The following is a 23,161-nucleotide window of genomic DNA, read 5'->3' as shown; positions in this document are numbered from 1 at the left end:
CATTTTTCAATCAAAATGTTTATGTACAATTTCTAAATTGAAGCTGAGGAAAAAAAACAACCATAATACACAGGGTCAGATTAATGGAATTTACTAATAACATTTAGCTTAGAAAGAAAGAAAGAATATATACTGCTGTAAAATTTGTTTTTTTTTAAATCAGCAATCCAAACTTCTATATATACCTGTAGGTGGTATCAGGTTGCAGGTTCTGTATAATGTACTTGTTTACAGGGCCAGTTGAGATCGGCTGTCTTTCTCCTATATCAATCAGGTAAGATATAATCTCTGCCCCATGATCACATGGTGCCTCCCAGCGCAGGCCCAAGCAAGTAGAAGGGGAGTACAATGGAGGAGAGGGTCTTTCTCCATCTTCCTCATCTTCTTCATCCTCCTCCTCCTCCTTTTCTTCTCCATCAGAGCCATTCTCATCCATTCTCATTTCGCTCTCGCGGAGAGCATGAACAACACTGACCGTTGCAGGCACAGAACAGGGCGTCTGACACAGTACCACTTCACTAAATGTCCCCACGCCAGCCACATTCACTGCCTGAACACAGACAAACCAACATACAGATTATATATATTAGGGATGCACCGAAATGAAAATTCTTGACCGAAACCGAAAACCGAAAAAGAGGAACGCAAGGCCGAAAACCGAAACACCGAAAGAAATTATGCCAATTATTATTACCATTGCATTTATGGCTATGATTGTGTACTAACCTTACTAAAATCAAGGCATTTCAATTGCATAAATTAAATATTAAAGTTTCAAAGAATAAATCAATTACAAATTATGAAAATATTTATTTATAGCACATTGCAACGATGCACAGGATAAAATTAATTAAAATTCAAACTTAAATGTTTAACTTAAATGCACTCATGTGTACATTAAATAATAATGTACAGGCCCTCTGGCCTCCTGAAAGGTTGTAAAATTAAATATGTTCTTTCATAAAAACAAAGTGCATTCAGAACAAGTGCAACTGCTTTAAGATACAACAATACAACACTATCACTGGGAAACTTCCTGCCTTTTCAAAAACTTCCGCTACTGACGGAGTGCGCATGCTCAGAGGGGTTTTGCTTTTCTGTGCCGCGTTTCTCTCATATTCAGCATAGCGATCGGATGTTTGGATTTCAGCTGATAAATTAAACCCGATGTGGAGAAAGTTTTTACACACGCAATTTCGGCATTACATGTTTTGCACATCGCTATCCGTGGGTCTTTCTCAGATATACTGAAACACATCCACACCGCAGACATGTTGTTTTAGACATGCACGTGCAGGCAGCTGTTTGCGTCATCACAACAAACTGTTTCGGCCACGTTTTTTTGGTGATCAAAGTCTTTCGGCCGAAATATTCGGTGCATCCCTAATATATATGTGTGTGTGTATTATATATATATATATATATATATATATATATATATATATATATATATATATATATATATATATATATATATATATATATATATATTTTTGAACACACACTAGAGGCATGTAACAACCCTTAAACTTTATCTTAATTAGCTAAAAAGTAAAGTTACAGAAGAGGATAAATGATAGAACCATGATTACCATAGAAAGTACATTTACATTTGCAGCATTTAGCAGATGCCCTTATCCAGAGTGACATACAAAAGTGCTTTGAGTCTCTAGCAATGAATAAATCTACACTCTACAAGATGACAAACTTAATATAAAGTACAAAGTAATGTTGCAGTTTGGCATTGAGAACAGCTAAAAGAGCTTTTAATCCCCTAAAGGGAAAATGAAAGTTGACTGATACCCATTTACAAGTTTTTCAGACATAAGGTCAACTAAACAAATACATGAGCTGAAGTACATGAACTGGGCCTCTTTAACCACTTGGGGGAGTAAAGAGCATAAAATTTACCATTATTCATCTTTTTTTTAAATGACTGAATCATTTCCTTTCATGAGTCAAGAGTGTAAAATAAAAAAAAAATTGATTGGAAACACCTACAACCCAACAGTGGCTTAAGACTGATCCAGATTTTTAACATGCCCATATATTCAATATTTATAATTCAATATAAAATCAAACATTTCCAAGCTTAACATAAAACGAAACTTTTCTCAGCTAAAAAAAACAGTCTAGGTTGATCCTAGGTATTGTTTTTTATGCCAAGAAAAACTGCTGACAATCTAACACCCTAACAGACACCACAATCTGTCTTATCAATTGCACTAACCTGCACTCTGCAGAAATAGTTAGTGGCAGGCAGCAAGCCTTTGAGCTCATAGCTTGTTGCAGCTCCACTGTAGATCAGCTGCATGCTCCCCTCAGCTGCCCCCCACTCCAGACGAAACTCAGTCACAGCTGCACCATTACAAGATGGAGCCTGGAAGACACGAGATGTTTTTAAAGCCTAATTCACATATTTCTAATCAGGGTATTATGTCTCACGAAATATAGCTCTGAATGAAAGTCTGGGATGCGTCTCTGCTTTTGGCTTTTAGAAGTTTCATTATAACGTGATTATTAGTACATTGAAATATAATGTATGTGACCCTTACTTCCCAGCTGACCACAGCACAAGAAGGAGATTTGCAAATGACATGAGGAGGTCGACAAGGCTCAGGCGCTCCGGGTCCTGTAGTCACTTCAACACGTTCAGAGAAAGGCCCATACTGGAAACCGGAACAATACACACATGCTTAGTACATTAAATTAACTAAATGAAATTAGGCTTATTACTTGAAGGTTATTCTACAGCTATCAATACAGAGCTAGAAATATAAGAAAAAAAATAAAATAATTTAATGTAAAAAATGCCACATTTAAACTAAACACAATTTGCATTAATAAAGTCTTATTCAGTCAAATTATGCCACAGTGTAAAATATCTAATGAATGCATAAAAACATGACTAATGCACTTAAACACACACATTTATTACATATATATATATATATATATATATATATATATATTGTATAGTTAACCATAAGTACAACCTTTATAGCATGTGTAACTGACACCTTTGTTCACACGTAAAGGAACAGTTTGCTAACAGGTGGTCATATAGTGCCACCTGTTTAACGATACAGATACAAGCGTTATATAGATAACTTCAGACCTTTTAGATCAGATTCCTGTATATGCCACACACAAAAACAAGCTTGTGCACACACACACAGTACATTGCAAAAGTATTCATACCGCTTGAATATTACCACATCTTGTCTCGTTATAACCACAAAATCAAATGTAATTTATTGAGATTTTATGTGATAGACTAACACAAAATATCACATAATTGTGAAGTGGAAGGAAAATGATACATGGTGTTAAAATACTTTTTTTTTTTTTTTTTTTTTTACAAATAAAGAGCTGAAAAGTGTGCTTTCAATGCTTTGTCAAGACACCTTTTGCTGCAATTACAGCTGTCTTTTTGGGTATGTCTCTACCAACTTTTCCCAATTCTTCTTAGCAAAACAGCTCTAGTTGAATCAGATTGGATGGAGAACGTCTATCAACAACAATTTTCAAGTCTTGCCAAAGATTCTCAATATGATTAAGGTCTGGACTTTGACTGGGCCATTCGAACACATGAATATGCTTTAATCTCAACCATTACATTGTAGCTCTAACTGTATGTTTAGGGTCGTTGTCTTGCTGGAAGTCTTAAGTCTTTTGAAGCCCCTAATAGGTTTTCTTCCAGGATTGTTCTGTATTAAGCTCCATCCATCTTACCATCAACTCTGACCAGCTTCCCTGTCCCTGCTGGTGAAAAGTTTCCACACAGCATGATGCTCTCAACACCATGTTTCATGGTGGGGATGGTGTGTTCAGGCTGATGTGCAGTGTTAGGTTTCCGCCACACATAACGTATGGCATGTAGGTCAAACATTTCAATTTCGGTCTCATCTGACCACAGAACCTTCTTCCACATGTTTGCTGTGTCCCTACAAGGCTTGTGGCAAACTGCAAATGGGACGACTTTTTCTTTTGCGTCAACAATGTCTATATATATTATTTATAGCGTATACACGTTTGTGTGTGTGTGTGTGTGCATCAAAATACTTAGGGCAAACTAATAATTATGTTTAATTAGTTAAATACTTGTAATTGACAAATTATATTTCGTTAAATATAATAACACCTCAATCACGCATTTAGGAAAAGTAGGGATCATTTATCCACCTAATGTTAACATGACATCAGTCTTAAAAGCTGCATGTTGTTTTTTAATCAATAATTTAATGTAACTACATATTTATTTTCATATAAAAGTGGTATAAAGCCAGTCAGAGTGAGAAGTTTGTTTCTACGGTAACAATAAGCATTTAAATCTGTAAGACCAGACACTTTTTTAAGCTGTAAGAGAATTTTAGGACTTTATCATAGTGTTTTGTGATAGAAATGAGTCTACTGTTCTGTACTGTGCACTGGAAAATGTTAGACATGTAGGCTGGGGGAAAAAAAAAAAAAAAAAAAAAACTTTAGTGTGAAATCCTTAACATTAAAGTCATCCGGTGATTAATGTATAAGCTAATAAGCAGTGGAGTCAAAACCTTTATATTTTAGTTTTTCTATTACTGAGTGCTGTGGAAATGTTGTGTAGTTCTAACCCCAGCTTTGTTGGCTGCTCTCAGGCAGAATCCGTATGTTCTTCCAGGTTGTAGGCTATGCACGGTGCATTCAAGCTCATGGCCCTGGTGGACCTCTCTAGGCTCCTCTCCTTGGGGGGCAAACATCTCCACACTGTAAGCACACACCGCACTCCCACCATCCACCTGAGGAGGAGCTGACGCACAACAGCAAGAGAAGCAAATTAAAACACACGCAAACACACGGACGCACAATAAAGAAGTAAAAACTGCATGCTTACCCCAGCGAAGTTGCACCTCTCTGGCTTTTGGTTTGCCAATTACTCTTGGAGGCAGACAGGGGCCAGGAGGAACAGCTGGAGTCTGGACCTGCAGGGCCTCCGAAAGCTGACAAATACAAACAATAATAACGATGATAATAAGGTAATAAAAACAACAGCGATTTAGAAAAAAAAGAAACACCACCAGGTACAATTTAAATGCATTAAATAACTAAATGCTAAAGTGAGGAGATACTTTAGGACCTTCAGAAACTGTAGATATACAATTAGAAGAATGTTTAAAAAGTTACGATAATGACGCACTTATTGCGTAATACAGGCATGCAACTTGCCAATCATACTAAAGGTCACTGAATGCACTTGTACCTAATGAGGCCAAGGTGGAGTAACTCTCATTAGCTCATCTTTATAAAAAACAAGTAGTCTTTGTTTTGTGGTATTTGAAAAATCTTCATCATCTTTAAAAAGTAGAAAAATGTTAATTGACCCTAAGAGCAACACAAGGAGATGCAGCAACTCTTCTTCTTTCAAAACACAGCAGCGTTCACACAATACTCTGCAGGAATGAAAATTTCCTCAACTGCATATTCACAGATTGCAGCCCACTCACAGCTCTGCCTGACTCCCTGCAAACCCTACGCTTTCAACATGCAGAACTCTTTGGGGTCTCAATGTAGAAAATGAGAACAGTCATTTAGGAGTGCTCTTCATTATAACGCTGAAAACATGACCACGGTTATTACTGTAGCTGGTGCTGTAAACTAAAGCAAATTTACAAAAACTAAATCTTTATTAGATGTTGGGCTACTTTATCATGCTAGACTCAAACAGTCCACCATTACTTATTGCTGCAACGGGTTTTGGGAGAAATTGTATTCCAACAATAATCGTTTAAAATAGCTCTGTGAGGTCATGTCTCCTAACTCTCAGTTTGACCTTAAAGCGGCTGCTCTGGGCATTTTAACTTGGCCTACAGAGGGTTTGTATCTTTAGCATGAACAGCTAAACCAGTGATTCTATGGATCAGATGGGTCAAACAGAGGTAAAGTGTTTTATTTCCACATTTTGGAAAGTAAACATGGCTCTGGATGTTGTTGCTTCTTGCTTATTTAAAGCACTATCCCAATAGAGGCTCTAGTCATGTTGCGTTTCAGTCAGACATGCTTATTTTTTCTGTATTTGTTCATTTGTGCACTTAAAAAAAAAAAAAAACTTTCAAGAACGTTGGTCATGTAAAAGAGAACAGGCATGGACTGTATAGTAAATATCATACAATGCTGTTTATTTATAGGGTCAAATGTATATTGTCTAAAATTCCAGTGATTTCAACAGTTCTTGAGCTTTTTTTCCCCTGATTCATCTGAGCCACAGAATCACTGGTAGTGGTTCTCATGCAATAGTTAGGAGGGCTGCGCAGGTCATGTTCAAACAAATAACATGGATTTGAGTGTTTTACTGGGCTTTGTCCTCCTTTGCTGTGGCAGCAGACTCTAGCTTGGTATGTCCCGCCCGGTTTCAGCCCATCGCACACGCATTCCATAGCTGAACCCCTGTATACTTCCTCCCAAGAGGAGCCTGGAACCATGAACACAAAACACAGCTGTATCACAGTTACTTAAATAATTAAACAAAATTCATGACAATGAATTAAAAATCCCAATGAAACTTGCCACTCAGTCCTTCAGACAGTTCCACAACATACTCAGTCACATCTGAGCCACCAGTCTCTTTGGGAAGATCTGTGTGAAGAGTGCGTGCCAGCAGCCAATGTAAATGCACTATCTAATGCGAGTTCTTTTTAAAGCTTGTATCTCAAAGCTAAACTCACCCCAGGTAATGCGGAAGCTGGTAGGATGCTGTTTGCCCTTAACATAGGGTTTACTGGGGCATCCAGGTCTGTCTGGGGCCGTGGTAAACTCTGATACGGGACTCGGGTTACTCTTTCCTTCTGCATTATATGCAGCAACCTTGAAAATACAAAAGTCACTACAGCTCTTTAACTAGAAACACAACTCTGTGTAAATAATATACTATAAATCTCGCCTATGATAAACCGCAAAAAAAAAAAAAAAAGACAAATAAAAAAGTCTAACGTATAACAGGACCTAAAAAAGTCCCAAATCATGTTGCTTAATTAGCATCAAAAACCAGGCCATGACCACACGAATATGTTTTTGTTTCGAAAGGATATATTTATCTCTCCACTACTATGAGGCGTCTTCAGTTTTGATCATGTTACTAAATTATGGATTTAATGGACTGGACAGTCAGTCAGACTGAGAGCCCAACTGTGAAATTGTCTCCTGAGTTTAAATTAATTTCGATAAAAGCTAAAAGCAACATGATGAGTAATTATAAACATCAGAAACTATAAATAACTTACTACATGCAAAATGCTGTAAAACTGTGACTGTAGTAGGTCGACGCAGGTTCATTGCTCATTGAGAAAAATTTATTTCACAGTATACTCCAAGTAAGCATACAACAAATGGGACACCACTCTTACCCTGAATTTGTACTTGGTGCTCCGATGCAGATTCCTCACTGTGCATGACGGCTCATCACCATCATAGCTTGGCTGGAACCCATAACCCTGCACATCCACACAAAACAGCAGAACAGCAGTGAAAACTACAGAATCCTGTACCTGTATGTGCAACTAATCGCATAAATGCAAATGCCAAGTGGCAACTCCGGAATCATTGCTAGCTTTGTGCGAACCACAGATTAACATGACACCAACACAGTGCTGTGAATAGATTACTCCCCCTTTGTGCATTGTGAAATAGATGGTTAGATATATGAAACCAGAATCCTTGTGCAACAAGTGGAAATGCAGGAGTTTTTTGAAAACATTTACTGATCAGCTAATTACAAATATAACTAACAATTAGCTTGTACATACATCAGACAGAAATCTCATTTAAAAACAAACAAAAAAAAGAAAAAGTTTTTCTGGCAGAAGAAAATACTCACTAACTGGTCAAATAAGTTATTATGAATAGTTTATCTATATTAGTTTGGTTGGATTACTATTTATTTTATTATTGGATTAATATAAAAAAATTTTTGGAGGGGTGTGTGTGTGTGTGTGTGTGTGTGTGTGTCATTATATACCTTTTTTCCTGACTATAAGCCGCTACTTTTTCCCCCACGCTTGGAACCCCGCGGCTTTAACAACGAAGCGGCTAATTTATGGATTTTTCCTGGTTTTTTCCCGGTTTCACAAACTTCCCATAACATTAGACCAATAAAATTGCTAAATGGGTTCAGGTGAACCAATGAAACTCTTTATATTAAATCAGATGCGCTCCCACTGAATCGGGCCGCACCACATCATAAATATGGATGAGGTTCCTCTGACGTTTGACCTGCCGCTCACTCGGACTGTCTACAGGAAATGCGAATCATTCGTAACGCTGAAAACAACCGAACATGAAAAAAAAAACGCACTTCATCTGTGTTCTGAGCTGCTCGGCATCGGGAGAAAAGCTTCACCGATGGTGATTTTTAAACGCACGATGATGCCAAAAGAAAAACTCCCGAGAGAAATTGTTGTGAAAGGAAGGAGGAAAACAGTGAACAATGACTTTCTTGGTAGGCTACTGTTTAGATACAAGCTGTGTAACAGACACTGTCTTTCGTTAAAGCCTGTGTAAAGTTCATTAGTTTCAGTGTAGACACCTGCGACTTATAGACAGGTGCGGCTTTATGTTAAAAAAAAAAATCTTTGTAAAATTCAGTGGGTGCGGCTTATATATGGGTGCGCTTGATAGTCCGGAAATTACGGTATATATATATATATATATATATATATATATATATATATATATATATACACACATACACACAGTGAGGAAAATAAGTATTTGAACACCCTGCTATTTTGCAAGTTCTCCCACTTAGAAATCATGGAGGGGTCTGAAATTGTCATCGTAGGGTGCATGTCCACTGTGAGAGACATAATCTAAAAAAAAAAATCCAGAAATCACAATGTATGATTTTTGAACTATTTATTTGTATGATACAGCTGCAAATAAGTATTTGAACACCTGAGAAAGTCAATGTTAATATTTGGTACAGTAGCCTTTGTTTGCAATTACAGAGGTCAAACGTTTCCTGTAGTTTTTCACCAGGTTTGCACACACTGCAGGAGGGATTTTGGCCCACTCCTTCACACAGATCTTCTCTAGATCAGTCAGGTTTCTGGCCTGTCGCTGAGAAACACGGAGTTTGAGCTCCCTCCAAAGATTCTCTATTGGGTTTAGGTCTGGAGACTGGCTAGGCCACGCCAGAACCTTGATATGCTTCTTACAGAGCCACTCCTTGGTTATCCTGGCTGTGTGCTTCGGGTCATTGTCATGTTGGAAGACCCCGCCTCGACCCATCTTCAATGTTTTAACTGAGGGAAGAAGGTTGTTCCCCAAAATCTCGCAATACATGGCCCCGTTCATCCTCTCCTTAATACAGTGCAGTCGCCCTGTCCCATGTGCAGAAAAACACCCCCAAAGAATGATGCTACCACCCCCATGCTTCACAGAAGGGATGGTGTTCTTGGGATGTTACTCATCATTCTTCTTCCTCCAAACACGTTTAGTGGAATTATGACCTAAAAGTTCTATTTTAGTCTCATCTGACCACATGACTTTTTCCCATGACTCCTCTGTATCATCCAAATGGTCATTGGCCAATTTAAGACGTGCCTGGACATGTGCTGGTTTAAGCAGGGGAACCTTTCGTGCCATGCATGATTTCAAACCATGACGTCTTAGTGTATTACCAACAGTAACCTTGTAAACGGTGGTCCCAGCTCTTTTCAGGTCATTGACCAGCTCCTCCCATGTAGTTCTGGGCTGATTTCTCACCTTCCTTAGGATCATTGAGACCCCTGGAGGTGAGATCTTGCATGGAGCCCCAGTCCGAGGGAGATTGACAGTCATGTTTAGCTTCTTCCATTTTCTAATGATTGCTCCAACAGTGGACCTTTTTTCACCAAGCTGCTTGGCAATTTCCCCGTAGCCCTTTCCAGCCTTGTGGAGGTGTACAATTTTGTCTCTAGTGTCTTTGGAAAGCTCTTTGGTCTTGGCCATGTTAGTAGTTGGATTCTTACTGATTGTATGGGGTGGACAGGTGTCTTTATGCAGCTAACGACCTCAAACAGGTGCATCTAATTTAGGATAATAAATGTAGTGGAGGTGGACATTTTAAAGGCAGACTAACAGGTCTTTGAGGGTCAGAATTCTAGCTGATAGACAGGTGTTCAAATACTTATTTGCAGCTGTATCATACAAATAAATAGTTTAAAAATCATATATTGTGATTTCTGGATTTTTTTTTTTAGATTATGTCTCTCACAGTGGACATACACCTACGATGACAATTTCAGACCCCTCCATGATTTCTAAGTGGGAAAACTTGCAAAATAGCAGGGTGTTCAAATACTTATTTTCCTCACTGTATATGTATATGTATATATATATATTTATACATGTGTATATATATATATATATATATATATATATATATATATATATATATATATATATATATATACACGTGTATGTGTGTGTATATATATATATATATATATATATATATATGTATAAGTTTCTTTTCGGCTTCTCCCGTTAGGGGTCGCCACAGCGGATCCTCCGCACGTTTGATTTGGCACATGTTTTACGCTGGATGCCCTTCCTAACGCAACCCTCCCCAATTTATCTGGGCTTGGGACCGGCACTAAGAGTGGCTGGGGATGGTTCCCTGACCGGGAATCGAACCCGGGTCGCAGCGGTGGGAGCGCTGCATCTTAACCACTAGACCACCAGGGGACCTATATATATATATATATATATATATATATATATGTATAAATATATATAAAAAAACGTTCTCTGTATAAAAAAAAAACTTCAATCTTTTAGAAAACAGAAATATTTATGGGGCACTTTTACATGGTCAAAATGGTAAATCTTGTGTTTATGTATATTCTGTGTGCTAAGTTCTCACCGAGCCCTCTTCTTCCATTTCCAGTACATAACCGATATCGTCTTCTTTTGGTGAGCTCTCTGGCCTGTTCCACTGCAGGGACAGCCAAGTGACCCCGGCCTGGAGAAGCTCAAGGCTCTTTGGAGGTGCAGGGACACTGCATGAGGTCAACATGTCTACAGGTTCACTAAACTCACTGCAAAAGAGATTGAACACAAACACAAACTCATGTACAACTTAATAAGTGACTAAATAAGTACTCAAACACTACACCCACATGTATCAAGTCGCAACAGGCTCAGAGCACGCACGCGCACACACAAACACACCTGACACCCATGTCGTTTTTGGCTGCTAGGCGGAATGAGTATTTGGATGCTGGCGAGAGCTTGGTCACCCTGTACTGCTTCTGAGGGCCATAGTAGCACTGCTCGAACATTCCTGTACCTTTACCCTGTTCAGATAGGACCATTCAAATACACCAGAAGACACAAAGTTACCCACAGCACAGCATAATCCTAAACCCGGAGGTGGTATCAAAAAGTTTCGAGACCTGCTGGTTTACAAGAAAGTACTTAATTTATCTGTGTTTATACACTATAACCTTTAAAATAGTCTCCTTGCAAAGTAATACAGTGCCTCCAGTGTTCCCAACACTTCTGGATGTGTTCTGAAGGTTTTCTTTTCAAAGCGTGTCAGCACCTTCTGCTATTCGTGCTGGACCTCGCAAAGGTGTTAAAACAGTGGCCTTTGAACTGGATCTTCATCTTCTGAAAAAGGGCGAAGTCCGCAGGAGCCAAATTTGGTGAGTAAGGTGGGTGTGGAAGTGAGATCGTGTTTCCAAACGTGGTAACGCACATGCTCAGAACAGCACCAATTGCACAGAACAAAGTGCTTTGGCACACTGATTTATGAAGGTCGGTGGCCCTTGTGACTGTGCGTGCAGCCTTTTGCTGCCATCTGTTGGCATGTTACAAAACAAGTCTCGAAACTTTTTTTTTTTTTTTTTTTACCACCTCCTAACCTAGTGTTAAATAGTGATGGTGCATAAAGCATTACCTCGTCCCACTGTAGAATGTAGTTTTGAATTTTGGAACCATTGTCACAAGGAGCCTGAAACAAAAGATTTGTTTTAAAATAAATAATCTGCAGCCTAGGTAGTCATGAACTAATGAACAATTATGTAATACACGATTACAAAGTGTGTGCAATGATTTGTAAAACATTTCCATATTAATACTCTAACAACATATAAAACAATAAGTAATAATAATAATAAATACTGACCATAGTGAGATTAGTAGCTATTGCCTAAGGCGCACAGTACACATGCTCTCACATACACAAAATAATGTGTGGCAAAATAATTGCGTGCGTGTGTGTGTGTGTGTGTGTGTGTGTGTGTGTGTGTGTGTGTATAAACCTTCCACTGCAGAACGAGGCAGTTTTTGGTGCCGCTGGCTTTGCGAGGTGGGATGGGTGCGTCAGGTTCACAGCTCAGAGTTGTAAAACTTGCAGGCTCAGAGGGGTTTCCTTGTAAACAGTTATACATGGCCTGGACCCTACAGGTGCAAATGTACACACAATTACCTATTAACTTTACAAACATTAAACTTCATTAAATACCATCCAATATCTAAACTAGAGTACAGACCTGACATGGTAGTCTGTTGCTGGTCTTAGGTTCTCTATGGTTGCACTTTGCTCCTTACCACTAATCGAAAAATAAAAGTAGAACATTTAAATAATATTTGTTTAAGCTGTCAGTTATGAACAGTACCTTTACAAAAATTGGTTCAAAAATAGTTTTCCCCCAGAAATACAAGCTCTATTTTGCAGTATTACCTGTAGGCAGTGTTGTATTTGCCGTCCTTGCCGCAGTACGAGACAGACACCTCATAGCTGATACTGGCCTCCTCAGGTTTCTCCTCTGGCTCTTTCTGTTCCTCATCTGCAGTTTTCCAGACTGGAGTTGTCCAGCAGACACATGCTCCTCTGGCCTGGATATCAGCCACCTGAAGAGATGACAGATCAGTGAACTTCACTGTTCAGCTGTGTCTCTGATAAGCCAGCTTCTGTGACTAAAGGAGCTGATATAACCATAGGATATAATACAAGCACTCCATGTCTAAAAGCATCCTCAATGTTTTTGAAGTGAGTTATGTAAGATGATTTGATGCCCAGGAGTGTTCGAGAAAAATGCATGTGGATTTTCAGCATTATTAAGATGGCTGTACATTTTTGTATTCCATTTCTGATTCTGTGATAATCGAAGCACAGAGCTGCACAACAGATGCACAGATGCATGGAAAATGGCACACAAAGCTTAACTCGGCTCTTTTTTTTTCCCTGCTTGGTGCGATTTTATTCTTCTCTACTTCTGTAACCTCTGCTTACATCCTTGTAGTCATTTCTGTGGAAATAACCTGTCCATCCGGACCAAGAAGTCCTTCAACCGGAGCCTTCGCTTCACTGCCCACCTCATTTCCTTCTGTCACTTCATTTAGTCTCTCAGGGCTCTTGGAACGATTGTGATGACAAAACTAATGTAACTAGGTTCCACATAAGGATATCTAGACTATTACTAACTGAAACTTCTAAGCCATTACTCAATAGCAATCATGTTTATTTCACTAACCAGGTTAGAACAATCTAAAATATGATAAACATTAATAAGAACATAGTGTAAAACCCTTGAAGAACCTACATAGACTACCACAGAGATAACACAAAGATGCCTGAATACCACTAATACAAATGCTCCAAACTTATTGGTTCAGCCTTTGTATATGGGCAAACAGAAAATTATTTCATGAACATAAAACAACACATTTGAGAGTAAAACCAAAAACCACATAAATAAAAAACCCAAAATAACCAGGCATATAGTAATTTGGAGGGTAATAATGTAATTATATGCAGTTTTAATGCTCCAAACTTTCACAGTCAGTTCCCACACACATGTACTTTTGCACATAATTTACAATGTACAATTATGCAACTGACACAATGTAAAGTCCCATTTATTGCGTAATCTGACAGATTTATGATAATTACATACAATAATTAAGCTACTCAACAAGAGATTCCTTTGTAATAATGTATGCAGAAAATCTCCTGCATACTCACCACAGGTTTGCTGATATTGCTTAACCATTCCAGAAGAGCCTGCACCTTTTCATTCGATTCTGAAAACAGAGAAACACAAAACACTTTCTACCAGAATATTTACTAGAATATTTATATTTATATATTTTAGGAGACGACCATAAAATAGGCTTCTCTGTGCAGTTTCTTTGACCTGGTGGTCACATTCCATGATCAGTAACAATCAAAGTGTGAAATATGACCTCTAGTACTTTTAGTTAATGAGATCATACTATGTATAAATCAGTCAGGCTACATTTAAGTTTGTGAAAAATGCTAATGCTAATGCTTCATCACACCTGTCAGTAGCACAATTTCCTATGCCAGAGTGGAGATTTGAGAGAACTATCATTTTTGCTCTTTCGAACTGATCTATATTAAAAAAAAGAACGAAAGAACCATTTAAAGTGATTCAAATCATAAAGTCTAGCTAACTTCAGTACGAGTGATTTGGACTCTCACTGGTCTTTGCCAGTCTTTTGACAATCCTACCCTTTACCATGAAGCTTTCACATTACAGCATTAAACCTCATTTGAAAACACATCTTTTCGGACAGGCATATCATTGACGTTGTATTTGTACACATTTCTGGTTGTATAGTTTTTCATTCATTTAAACTGTTAATTGAATACATTTTTTATGTATGCAAGGTATATAAATAAAATGTATTATATATATTTTTAACATTGTTATATATGATTATATTTTAACTACCTCTAGTAACCCCCAACCTATGAATGTCATGTTCTATTTCCACATGGCCTGCATTTACATATTAAATAAAAGATGCAATAACAGTTCTGTGTCAGTGCCAGGTTTAAGCACTTTGAACAGGCTTCTATCGCAAAGATGTATCTTATTCCCGACAACACGCCCTAATTAGTTCACTAAATTCCACAGTGATACAACAAGCGCTATCAAAGCTAGAAGCAGAAAATACCCGAATAAACAACATATTTCGAAGAAAACGTCTTCCCTACATAGCATGCATTTGTTTGTTTGTTTTTTGCACAAATACACAGTACATATTAAAGTTTTGTACTTTAGTAGTGTTTGTAACAAATCAGCTCAGAACAAAACAGCTGACTTAAATCCAAAATCCCAACCCTTCATAATGCTCCTGATTAATCAAGAGAAGTGAATAGGGATCATTGCATAAGGCAGGGAAAAAAGAAAAAACTGGTAGAATAATGGATAATGAATATTATGGCACAAGGGATAATGATGACTAGATCTCACTACCGGCAAGCTCTGTCTCTCTCAGTCTTCCTGGACATTCTTTCCCCAGGCTGCTGAGTGTAGCAGCCTGACTTTGCTCCTCCAAACCTTTAAGTAGGCCGTTCTGAAGGTCTCCTCCAGCTGCTGGTGGGGTTCCACGGTTCTTCTGTGGAGAGAGAGGAGGACTGTCTTTGGTAGGAGCCTGGCCTCCACCTCCTCCTGCCTGACCACCCTGACGCTCTTTCAGTTTCTTCTGCAGTCGTTCATGCGCCTTGTTAGCCCTTTCATCCCGGTGAAACGCTGCGCGTCCATGCGCCGGGTGAGTGTCTGGAGAAACTGGAAACGCACAGACTCGTTGACTTTTTTTTATCTAAAGTTGTTGAAATTCGAAGCAGTATTGATTTCTTTTTAACACCAGATATTAAAACCGAGAAGGGTTTCAAATAAATAAATAAATAAACCCCACGATTTATGCAGCCTAAATCCTATATGAGCTTGCTGATAGTTTCCAAGCAAATTCTATAAACAGAACAGCTCAAATGTGCCTTCTGATGACTTCAGGCAGCTTTCCAATTGAATTGGTGACTCGAGCTTCCTAATAATGTTTACTTACTAGTGCACCTTCATATTAATCTCAATTATGTGTGTCCTGGTAAACGAATTAAAACTTACAATAGCTTAAGGACTGAGCTGCTGGAAAAACTGAGTTATAAAACTGCCATACAATCAATCTGTGTTTATAAATGATACGAAAGTGTGTAAACGGCAGTAACTAGTTACTGGGTGATATGAGAAAAGATTGAATTCGCAGTACAAAATGTGTGCGTGTGTGTGTGTGTATACTCACCCTGGTCGTGGTAAATGTGGGCTGGGTGGTACTGGGAGATGTACTGGGCATTCATGTCTCCAGTTCCTCCAGCCATGCCTGAGAACAGGTGAGGAGGAGGATGAGGCAGGATGGGATGTGGATGGGGGATGAAGGCCTGCAGGTGGGGGTGGGTGGCAGGGTGGTGCAGCGGAGAGTGGCCCCCAGGGTGAAACTCCGCCTGAGGCAACACCAGAACCCGCCTCACTCCATTCTCTTCAATGATCTTGAGGGACAGAGGAGGGGAGAAGGCAACAAAAAATAAAGAGAAGACAACAAGAGTGTGAACCATCCAAATGTTCTTCACTGTGAATTCCATTTTTAGGGAAAAAAAAGCATTTTAACTCACTTGTTGAACGTATCCAGGAGGCACATAGATTGGAGGCACTGAACCATTTGGGGACATCATGGGAACCTGAGCAGGACCTGCAAGAACACAAAATCAGCCACACATCAGAATACTAAGCTGTTACTATAAGAAGACTGGTTCCTATTGCAAAATCAGATACACCAACTATTTCTTTACCAAATATATCAGAGCTGTATAGCTTTTTCAACTCTTTGAAAATGTGTCTGAAAAGCTCAAAAAAAAAAAAGATCACCATGCCCAGACGAATAGCTGACAAACGTAAAGAATTTAAATAAATGGTTAGTGTGTTTTGTAGTCTCATATCTTTTTATAGAAGAGGTAAAAATATTATTCGGCATAGTCGGGAAGTTTACATTTCGACGAGTGGCCTTAAAAATCAGCAGTCAGACCAAGCACAAATAAAATTCAATTGCTTCAAAGCCAAAAATCACTTAGACAGAACCTCTGAATACACAAGTGTATATGCAATGCAAGTCCAATTGCCTTTTCCGGTGAAAGCAGTTGAGTGTTAGGCACAGTGAGCGATAAGTACCAGACTCTCTAGGGATAGCTACAACTCTGGCATGTAAGGATACAAAAAGTCATAAATCTACATCGATTTGTACCATTACAGAAATCAACACACTGCTTGTTCTGGTATTAGTAGAGCCTTGTAACGCATGCTCATGCTGCTGGATGCATGCCATCAAAACACACTGCACACTAGGATCAAAGTCCGCATCAATAAACAAAGCCTTGCTTAAATCAACAACAGCTGCTTATTTTAGGATTCTTTTTGCAAGAATATCCCTTTGGTGACTCAGGAAGTACAGCTGGGGTCATGCTCATTGGTTTTCTAGTGACCTGCCCATCTATTCACAATTCTACAAGTGTTACTAAATGGAAAGCAAAAAAATAAATAAAAAAATTGTCCTTTTACAGCAGTGATGTGAATACCACCATGGGGATCAGGCACTAAGATATAGTGTCTGCAAACCCACATGCACCAGTGGATATGGTGCTCTAAATCGACTATGGGATGCTCCAAGAAATCGATGGGTTGAACTAACGCATGAATGAGCCAAAAGATCTGCTGAAGTACAAGAACAAGTAAAAAGACACTCTTAAGGACAAAAGGTTCAGGCAAAACCTCGCTCTGCTATTCAGAGTACTTGCAAAATTATTGAAAAAATTATTCAAGACTGTACATCTTTTAGTTTCTCGAAAATAAAGTGCGCACATTTCAACCGCTTTAAACTCTGACCATCACCAATCTTTTTTTTATTTCTTGTACTCAAGCAAGGGATGGCTGTGAAAAGAAATAAAGGCTGCAGGAAAAGCCAAAAATTCACTGAGAAACCAACACACAGACTAATGAGCTGTTTTTGTACCGCTAAATATTCGTTTAAATGATGAAGATGCACAGACACACAGATAAACGGCCACACTGTATTTCATTGAGTTAACACAAAATTAATAAATAAAGTAGTGACTTCTTTAAAATTATTATTAGCACTAATAACTAGGTGGTTTGGAGCCCATCAGCCTTCAGCTGCCAGCTTTATTACAGACAATGTTGTACTTTCTAAAGTGAAAATACACAAGCACTTTAGACAGACAACCATTATGTCTTTACTTTGATGTGGAGTGCTGTGGGAGCTTTGAAGTCTGATTTGAGGAGACTGAATCTGCATAATTGATGTGAAGTGAGTCAGTCTGATGCAACAGGTGAGTAGACCTGAAGCCAACACACACACACACAGTTTTTTGTATCCTTGAGCAAATACGCTACATGGCCGATATACATGGATTCCTTTTTCAAATTTTCCTCAAACTTCTGTAATGAGCCGTCCCAAATTCGCTCCATCATGACGGCCATCTTCACAAAACAAGGACCATGAAAACATGGTTTGTCAAGGGTGAGGTGGACGAACTTTAAAATGTCTTGCATTGAGCCTGGACCTCAAGCCCACTGACCCCCTTTGTAATGAGCTGGAACACAGACTGTGCACCAGGTCTTCTTGCCTGGCAGTAGTGCCTGACCTCTGTAGACAGTCACAATGTTGTTGTTTTTTTATTAATTATTTTTCCAGAGCTTATAGACTAGTTAAACAATAAAAGGCATGTGCATTCAATAAGGATAAAAAAGGAGCAAGTTGTAGCTGCAATGCAGATCTCAGGTGGGTCTGAGTTTTAAGTTTTTCTTCCTCTATTCTGTTTCCATGTTTGAGACTGAATTCAAAAAGTAAGAAAGCATAATCCTGTCAGAAACATGAAAAATGGGACAGGACAAACCAGCCTCGGGAGAGAACGACAGACAGTGGAATGGAAGGGAGGATCAAGAGAGACAGGATGTGAAAATGGGGAAGGAACAGAAGTATTTAAAAAAGAAAAATATAATTAAATAAAAAAATAAATAAATAAATAAATAAATAAATAAATAAATAAATAAATAAATGAATGAATGAACACCCACACTTGCATCAGATTGACGCACAAGCACTGGCAGATGAGACACAAAGGCCACATTCCCCTCTCTCTCTCCCCTCTTTTCCTCATCCCCCATCCCCTTCTTTTATTCATTCATACACACGCACACGCACGCACACCCCTCCCCTCAGGAACAGAGTCAGGCTGCTGCTTTGCTGACGTGGACTCCAGAGCCAACCTTCCGGAGGAAGAATCAACAAACACAGAGCGAGAAAAACACACACATAAAAATCCGAGGCTGAGTCAGGAATAGGCTAAACTCCAAAACAGCAGACAGGCCTGTTTGGCATGTGAACAGCAGCTAAACTCCTTCTCCTAATACACAATCAACTCGGAGTGTGTGTTTGTCTGTGTGTAGTAAAGGAAAAGAAGGGGGGGGGGGGGAGAAAAAAAAAGACAGCAGGCGATGTTGGGAGAAGCTGAAACAAGCTGAAGGCTTATGTGTGTACTGTCTAGCATGTCAGCTGCGCCTGTGCTGGAGGCAGACGACGGACGGTTCTTTCAGTCGCCGGCACTAACGCATCTGTATGATCCAGCAAGGTAGCAGTAAAACGGGCCTTTATACAAAGACTCTTGTTTTGCTGTCAAGAACCTGAGTGACCGTGGCTCTGGGAGGCAAGTGGGCTTTGCTCTTAATTACAGCTAATCCAGAATAACACGCTGTTAGAGTGGGCACCCTGCTGGCATCTAATTACAGAGACCCTATAAGAATTAAAACAAACATACAATCGCAAAACGTATCCAATAACCTCCACACCAACACCACTCAATTCTGCCCTTAAACTCACGCCTTTCAGCGCGCATATCTATGATCACTGTGGTAATTCCAGACCTGTGCAGCACTGGAGTACACTCCAATCACTCAAAAATACTCAAACAAAGCAGTCTTTCCTTTCCTCAATTAAAAAAGGCAGATAAGTCAATTACAAATATCTAAGGAATGAGACCGAGAGGGGGTTTTAACCTCAGACCTATGGAAGCCAAAGTCTCTTCCCTCATCTCACACTAGTAATATTAAACAATTTTTGGCATCTTCATTGCAAATGCATACGGTTTTGAGTTTCTTAATGTAAAATCTATCACGGTATGTTTAGCAGGTAAGTAATTATTTGTTAAGGGAAGAGCTACTAGCTTTTGAAGAATATGATATAGACATTTCAAGCTTGTAAACGTTTCATTAGGGTGGGTGGAAAATTCAGGTGTGTGTGTGTGTGTATATATATATATATATATATATATATATATACACACACACATATATATATATATATATACACACATATATACATATATATATATATATATATATATATATACACACATATATACATATATATATATATATATATATATATATACAAATGAATTAAAAGTATATATCTATCAATGAAATTATATTTGAGGTATATATAAATTAAATAGATATGAATATATATAAACCAATAGCTCAAACAATTTCATATACTGCCGACATCTAAATTTTTTTCCCAAAGGTTTGTGTCACATTTTATAATGGAGAACCTGACAGAAAAACCTTGAAAACCCCTGTGAATAAACAGATATTATTATTCCAGTAGAATCTAAAAGTGTGTCCGGAAAATAGGCCTCCACAAAAAAATGTATTTGTATATAATGCACTCTCTTTAAAATCTCTTTAATTAGATCTCTTTTAAAAAAAAAAAGGGAAAAAGCCCAAAGGAATAAAAAGGTCCACTGCGTCTTTCTATTTTTGTCTTCCGGAAATAAAAGGGAGAAAACAAACTACAACAAAAGCGCTACAGAATGGCTTGAGGGGATAATTTGGCTAATTTGCTGGACAGTATTCAAAGGGGAATGCGGCGAGACTAATTCTGCAAACCCACACAGATTTATTAGCGAAAATAGCCAGCAGTTACGCAACAGCAAGCGGCGAGATAAAGCAGAAGAGATATGATGGAAGGAAAAGAAAAGTTCTAAAGAAAAGAAAAGAAGAAAAAAGTAAGGTAATAGACCGTCTCAGAAGTAGCCCCCTGTTCAGATATATTATTAGAAGATGAACCAAAGGTGAACGGATCTAAAATCTCTCTCCTGCATGCAGAAAAGGCAGAGAGGGATGAGTCACCAAGTGGTTTATTCTCAAAGCTCCAGACTGCAGATGCTATGAATGAACGGTGTGTGTGTGTGTGTGTATGTGTGTGTGTGTGTGTGTGTGTGTCTGCGCGTGTGCACGAGATTTAACAGGAATTGACTCAAGTAAGCAGACACATCAGTGTGTAATCAAGTCACATGGCTCAGTTTAGATTAACAAGGCTGGCACTGAAGAGTGACAAATGCCAAACTGACATTAGGTATTTCTTTAGGCCTAAACTGATATGTTCATTCGAGAAAGAAGAATCCTGCTTGCCTTCGTCAACACAGAAACGCAGCTATGCTATAAGAATGAGTTTAGCTCAGAGAATAGACTCTAATAGTGCTGATCAGAGAGTCTGACACAGAGTCAGTAAATGACCCCTGATCCCACATATTCCCATTGCTAAGCAAACTGTAGCACAGAGCTAAATTAGCTCCCGGATCGTACGGAGTTCCATGTGTGCCGAGAAATGCGCATAAGGGTAGAGCTAGAAATAGTGCATCACTAATCAAATTCAGCAGTCACAGAATCGAGCTAATAATGTCTCCGATTAAAATGATTAATCCACCAAACAATACAGCTCAGCAATCTTCAGTCCAATTTTCTGTCTTTCCAATTTTTTTTTACTGCATAATTGTACCAAATTGCCTCAGATTCTTTTTTTTTTTTTCTTGATTAAACCAAATCAGTGGGGTCCTGTCACATATATTGCTCCTTTTTTTAATTGATTTATTATTATAAATACCACTTTTTATTTTTATAACTGAACTTTTCACAGTTAAAAATCTGCATAGTAAATACTTTGTACTTTTCTTCTTCTTCTTTCTCTACCTGCACCGGTCTTCCCTCATCACATCGATAAACCTTCTCCTTGGTCTTCCTCTTTTTCTCCTGCCTGGTGGCTCCATCCTCAGCATTCTCTTACCGATATTAATCCTGTCCATCCTCATTACTCCCAAAGAAAATTTGTAAATACTTTGTACTTTTAGTACATTTACTATTACATTTAAAAATAAAGCCAAGTCAGTGCATATTCATCCTGCAGTTTCAGTCCTGTGAGGTGACCGAAATTCGAATGCATTATAAGTCTGAATACAAGTAGATCCTTATCCTATTCTTAGTTTTGAATATTAGTTTATAACTAAATATCAAGGACATCAAGTAATATTCTTTTTTTAAAAACAAGACTAGTTGTTGTTTATATGTACTGTGACGCATTAAAAGTAAAAATAAACGGTCAGTTCATGTAGTGTTGCTTTTGTAGAGAAAGAGACACTTGACCAGGGAACAGACAGTTCTGGATTGGCATTATTAATAACACAATGCTGTAGTATACGGTCCGGTGGAAAAGTGCTATAAAGCTCAGACACCGGTGCCAGTCTATGTTTGGTGACCTCTGTAAAAGGTGCAGCGAGCTGGGATCTAGAACAGACTGGCAAAAAAACAAGACCATATAAAAACCATCCACTCCACACACAATCTTAAACCTCAAAAACCTTTTAAGCCTTTCTTTCACATGGATTATGCCTTCTGCTTCAGTAAGCAAAGAGATATTGTGATTTACAGGCTACACAATCTACTGCGAGTTTATCTACAATGCTTATTTTTTGGTAAAATGCAAGTCATTCAATTATTTATTTTTTCCCCCTCTTCTGAGGAGTTAAACTCTGCGTTGCAGGAGCTTTACTGATGCTGGACAACCTTTACTCACAGTAATACTAAAAACAAGCAAACAAAAACCAAATTAAGATCAGTAAAAGGTTATCAGAAGCAGATCACACATGGGATTGGCAGGATTCGAACTTGCATAGTCTTCAATCGCCCAACATCTCAAAGGCTTCAGAACAAAGTGGGTTGTAGTTTCTCACAGCAACATGACTGGCTGCTTTTTTGTCCTATAATTTTTCAAAGAGAATAACAGCAGAAACCGTCTATAGCCATTATAAAACGAGTGAGAACAGAAACAAAAAAGAAATTACAGGTGTTTACTAAAACCTTCTAAACAATGGAACTGAAATAGTATAAGTGCAATAAAACATCCAGCAAGTTAAAAAATAAATAAACAGTTGATCATTTTTCCAGAACAGCAAGTTCTCAATTACTGTGTCTCCCTCAACACACCA

General features: G+C 38.4%; 1 protein-coding gene across 10 annotated transcripts in view; it reads right to left on the bottom strand.

Moving 5' to 3' along the window:
• The window catches only part of fndc3a (fibronectin type III domain containing 3A), a 68,230-nt gene that overhangs the window by 4,914 nt on the left and 40,155 nt on the right, over positions 1–23,161 (bottom strand). For 7 of the 10 annotated variants that reach the window (XM_083548362.1, XM_083548357.1, XM_083548359.1 and 4 more), the window contains 19 exons: positions 16,439–16,515; positions 16,072–16,315; positions 15,249–15,560; positions 13,988–14,046; positions 12,704–12,873; positions 12,513–12,572; positions 12,282–12,420; positions 11,918–11,971; positions 11,188–11,312; positions 10,880–11,054; positions 7,380–7,466; positions 6,702–6,840; positions 6,544–6,612; positions 6,330–6,448; positions 4,874–4,979; positions 4,614–4,789; positions 2,556–2,669; positions 2,231–2,380; positions 186–550 (listed from right to left, as the gene is read on the bottom strand). In XM_083548362.1, coding sequence (XP_083404488.1) covers positions 186–550; positions 2,231–2,380; positions 2,556–2,669; positions 4,614–4,789; positions 4,874–4,979; positions 6,330–6,448; positions 6,544–6,612; positions 6,702–6,840; positions 7,380–7,466; positions 10,880–11,054; positions 11,188–11,312; positions 11,918–11,971; positions 12,282–12,420; positions 12,513–12,572; positions 12,704–12,873; positions 13,988–14,046; positions 15,249–15,560; positions 16,072–16,315; positions 16,439–16,515 — 2,740 coding nt within the window. The remainder of the gene's footprint in view (positions 1–185; positions 551–2,230; positions 2,381–2,555; positions 2,670–4,613; positions 4,790–4,873; positions 4,980–6,329; positions 6,449–6,543; positions 6,613–6,701; positions 6,841–7,379; positions 7,467–10,879; positions 11,055–11,187; positions 11,313–11,917; positions 11,972–12,281; positions 12,421–12,512; positions 12,573–12,703; positions 12,874–13,987; positions 14,047–15,248; positions 15,561–16,071; positions 16,316–16,438; positions 16,516–23,161) is intronic. The other 3 variants (XM_083548366.1, XM_083548363.1, XM_083548364.1) reach the window with 1 other exon arrangement.

The sequence above is a fragment of the Silurus aristotelis genome (assembly GCF_946808225.1).
Source record: "Silurus aristotelis genome assembly, chromosome: 8".
In the NCBI taxonomy this organism is placed as follows: domain Eukaryota; kingdom Metazoa; phylum Chordata; class Actinopteri; order Siluriformes; family Siluridae; genus Silurus; species Silurus aristotelis.
The sequence above is the reverse complement of the archived record's forward strand: the minus strand, read 5'-3'. Positions and strand labels throughout refer to the sequence as shown.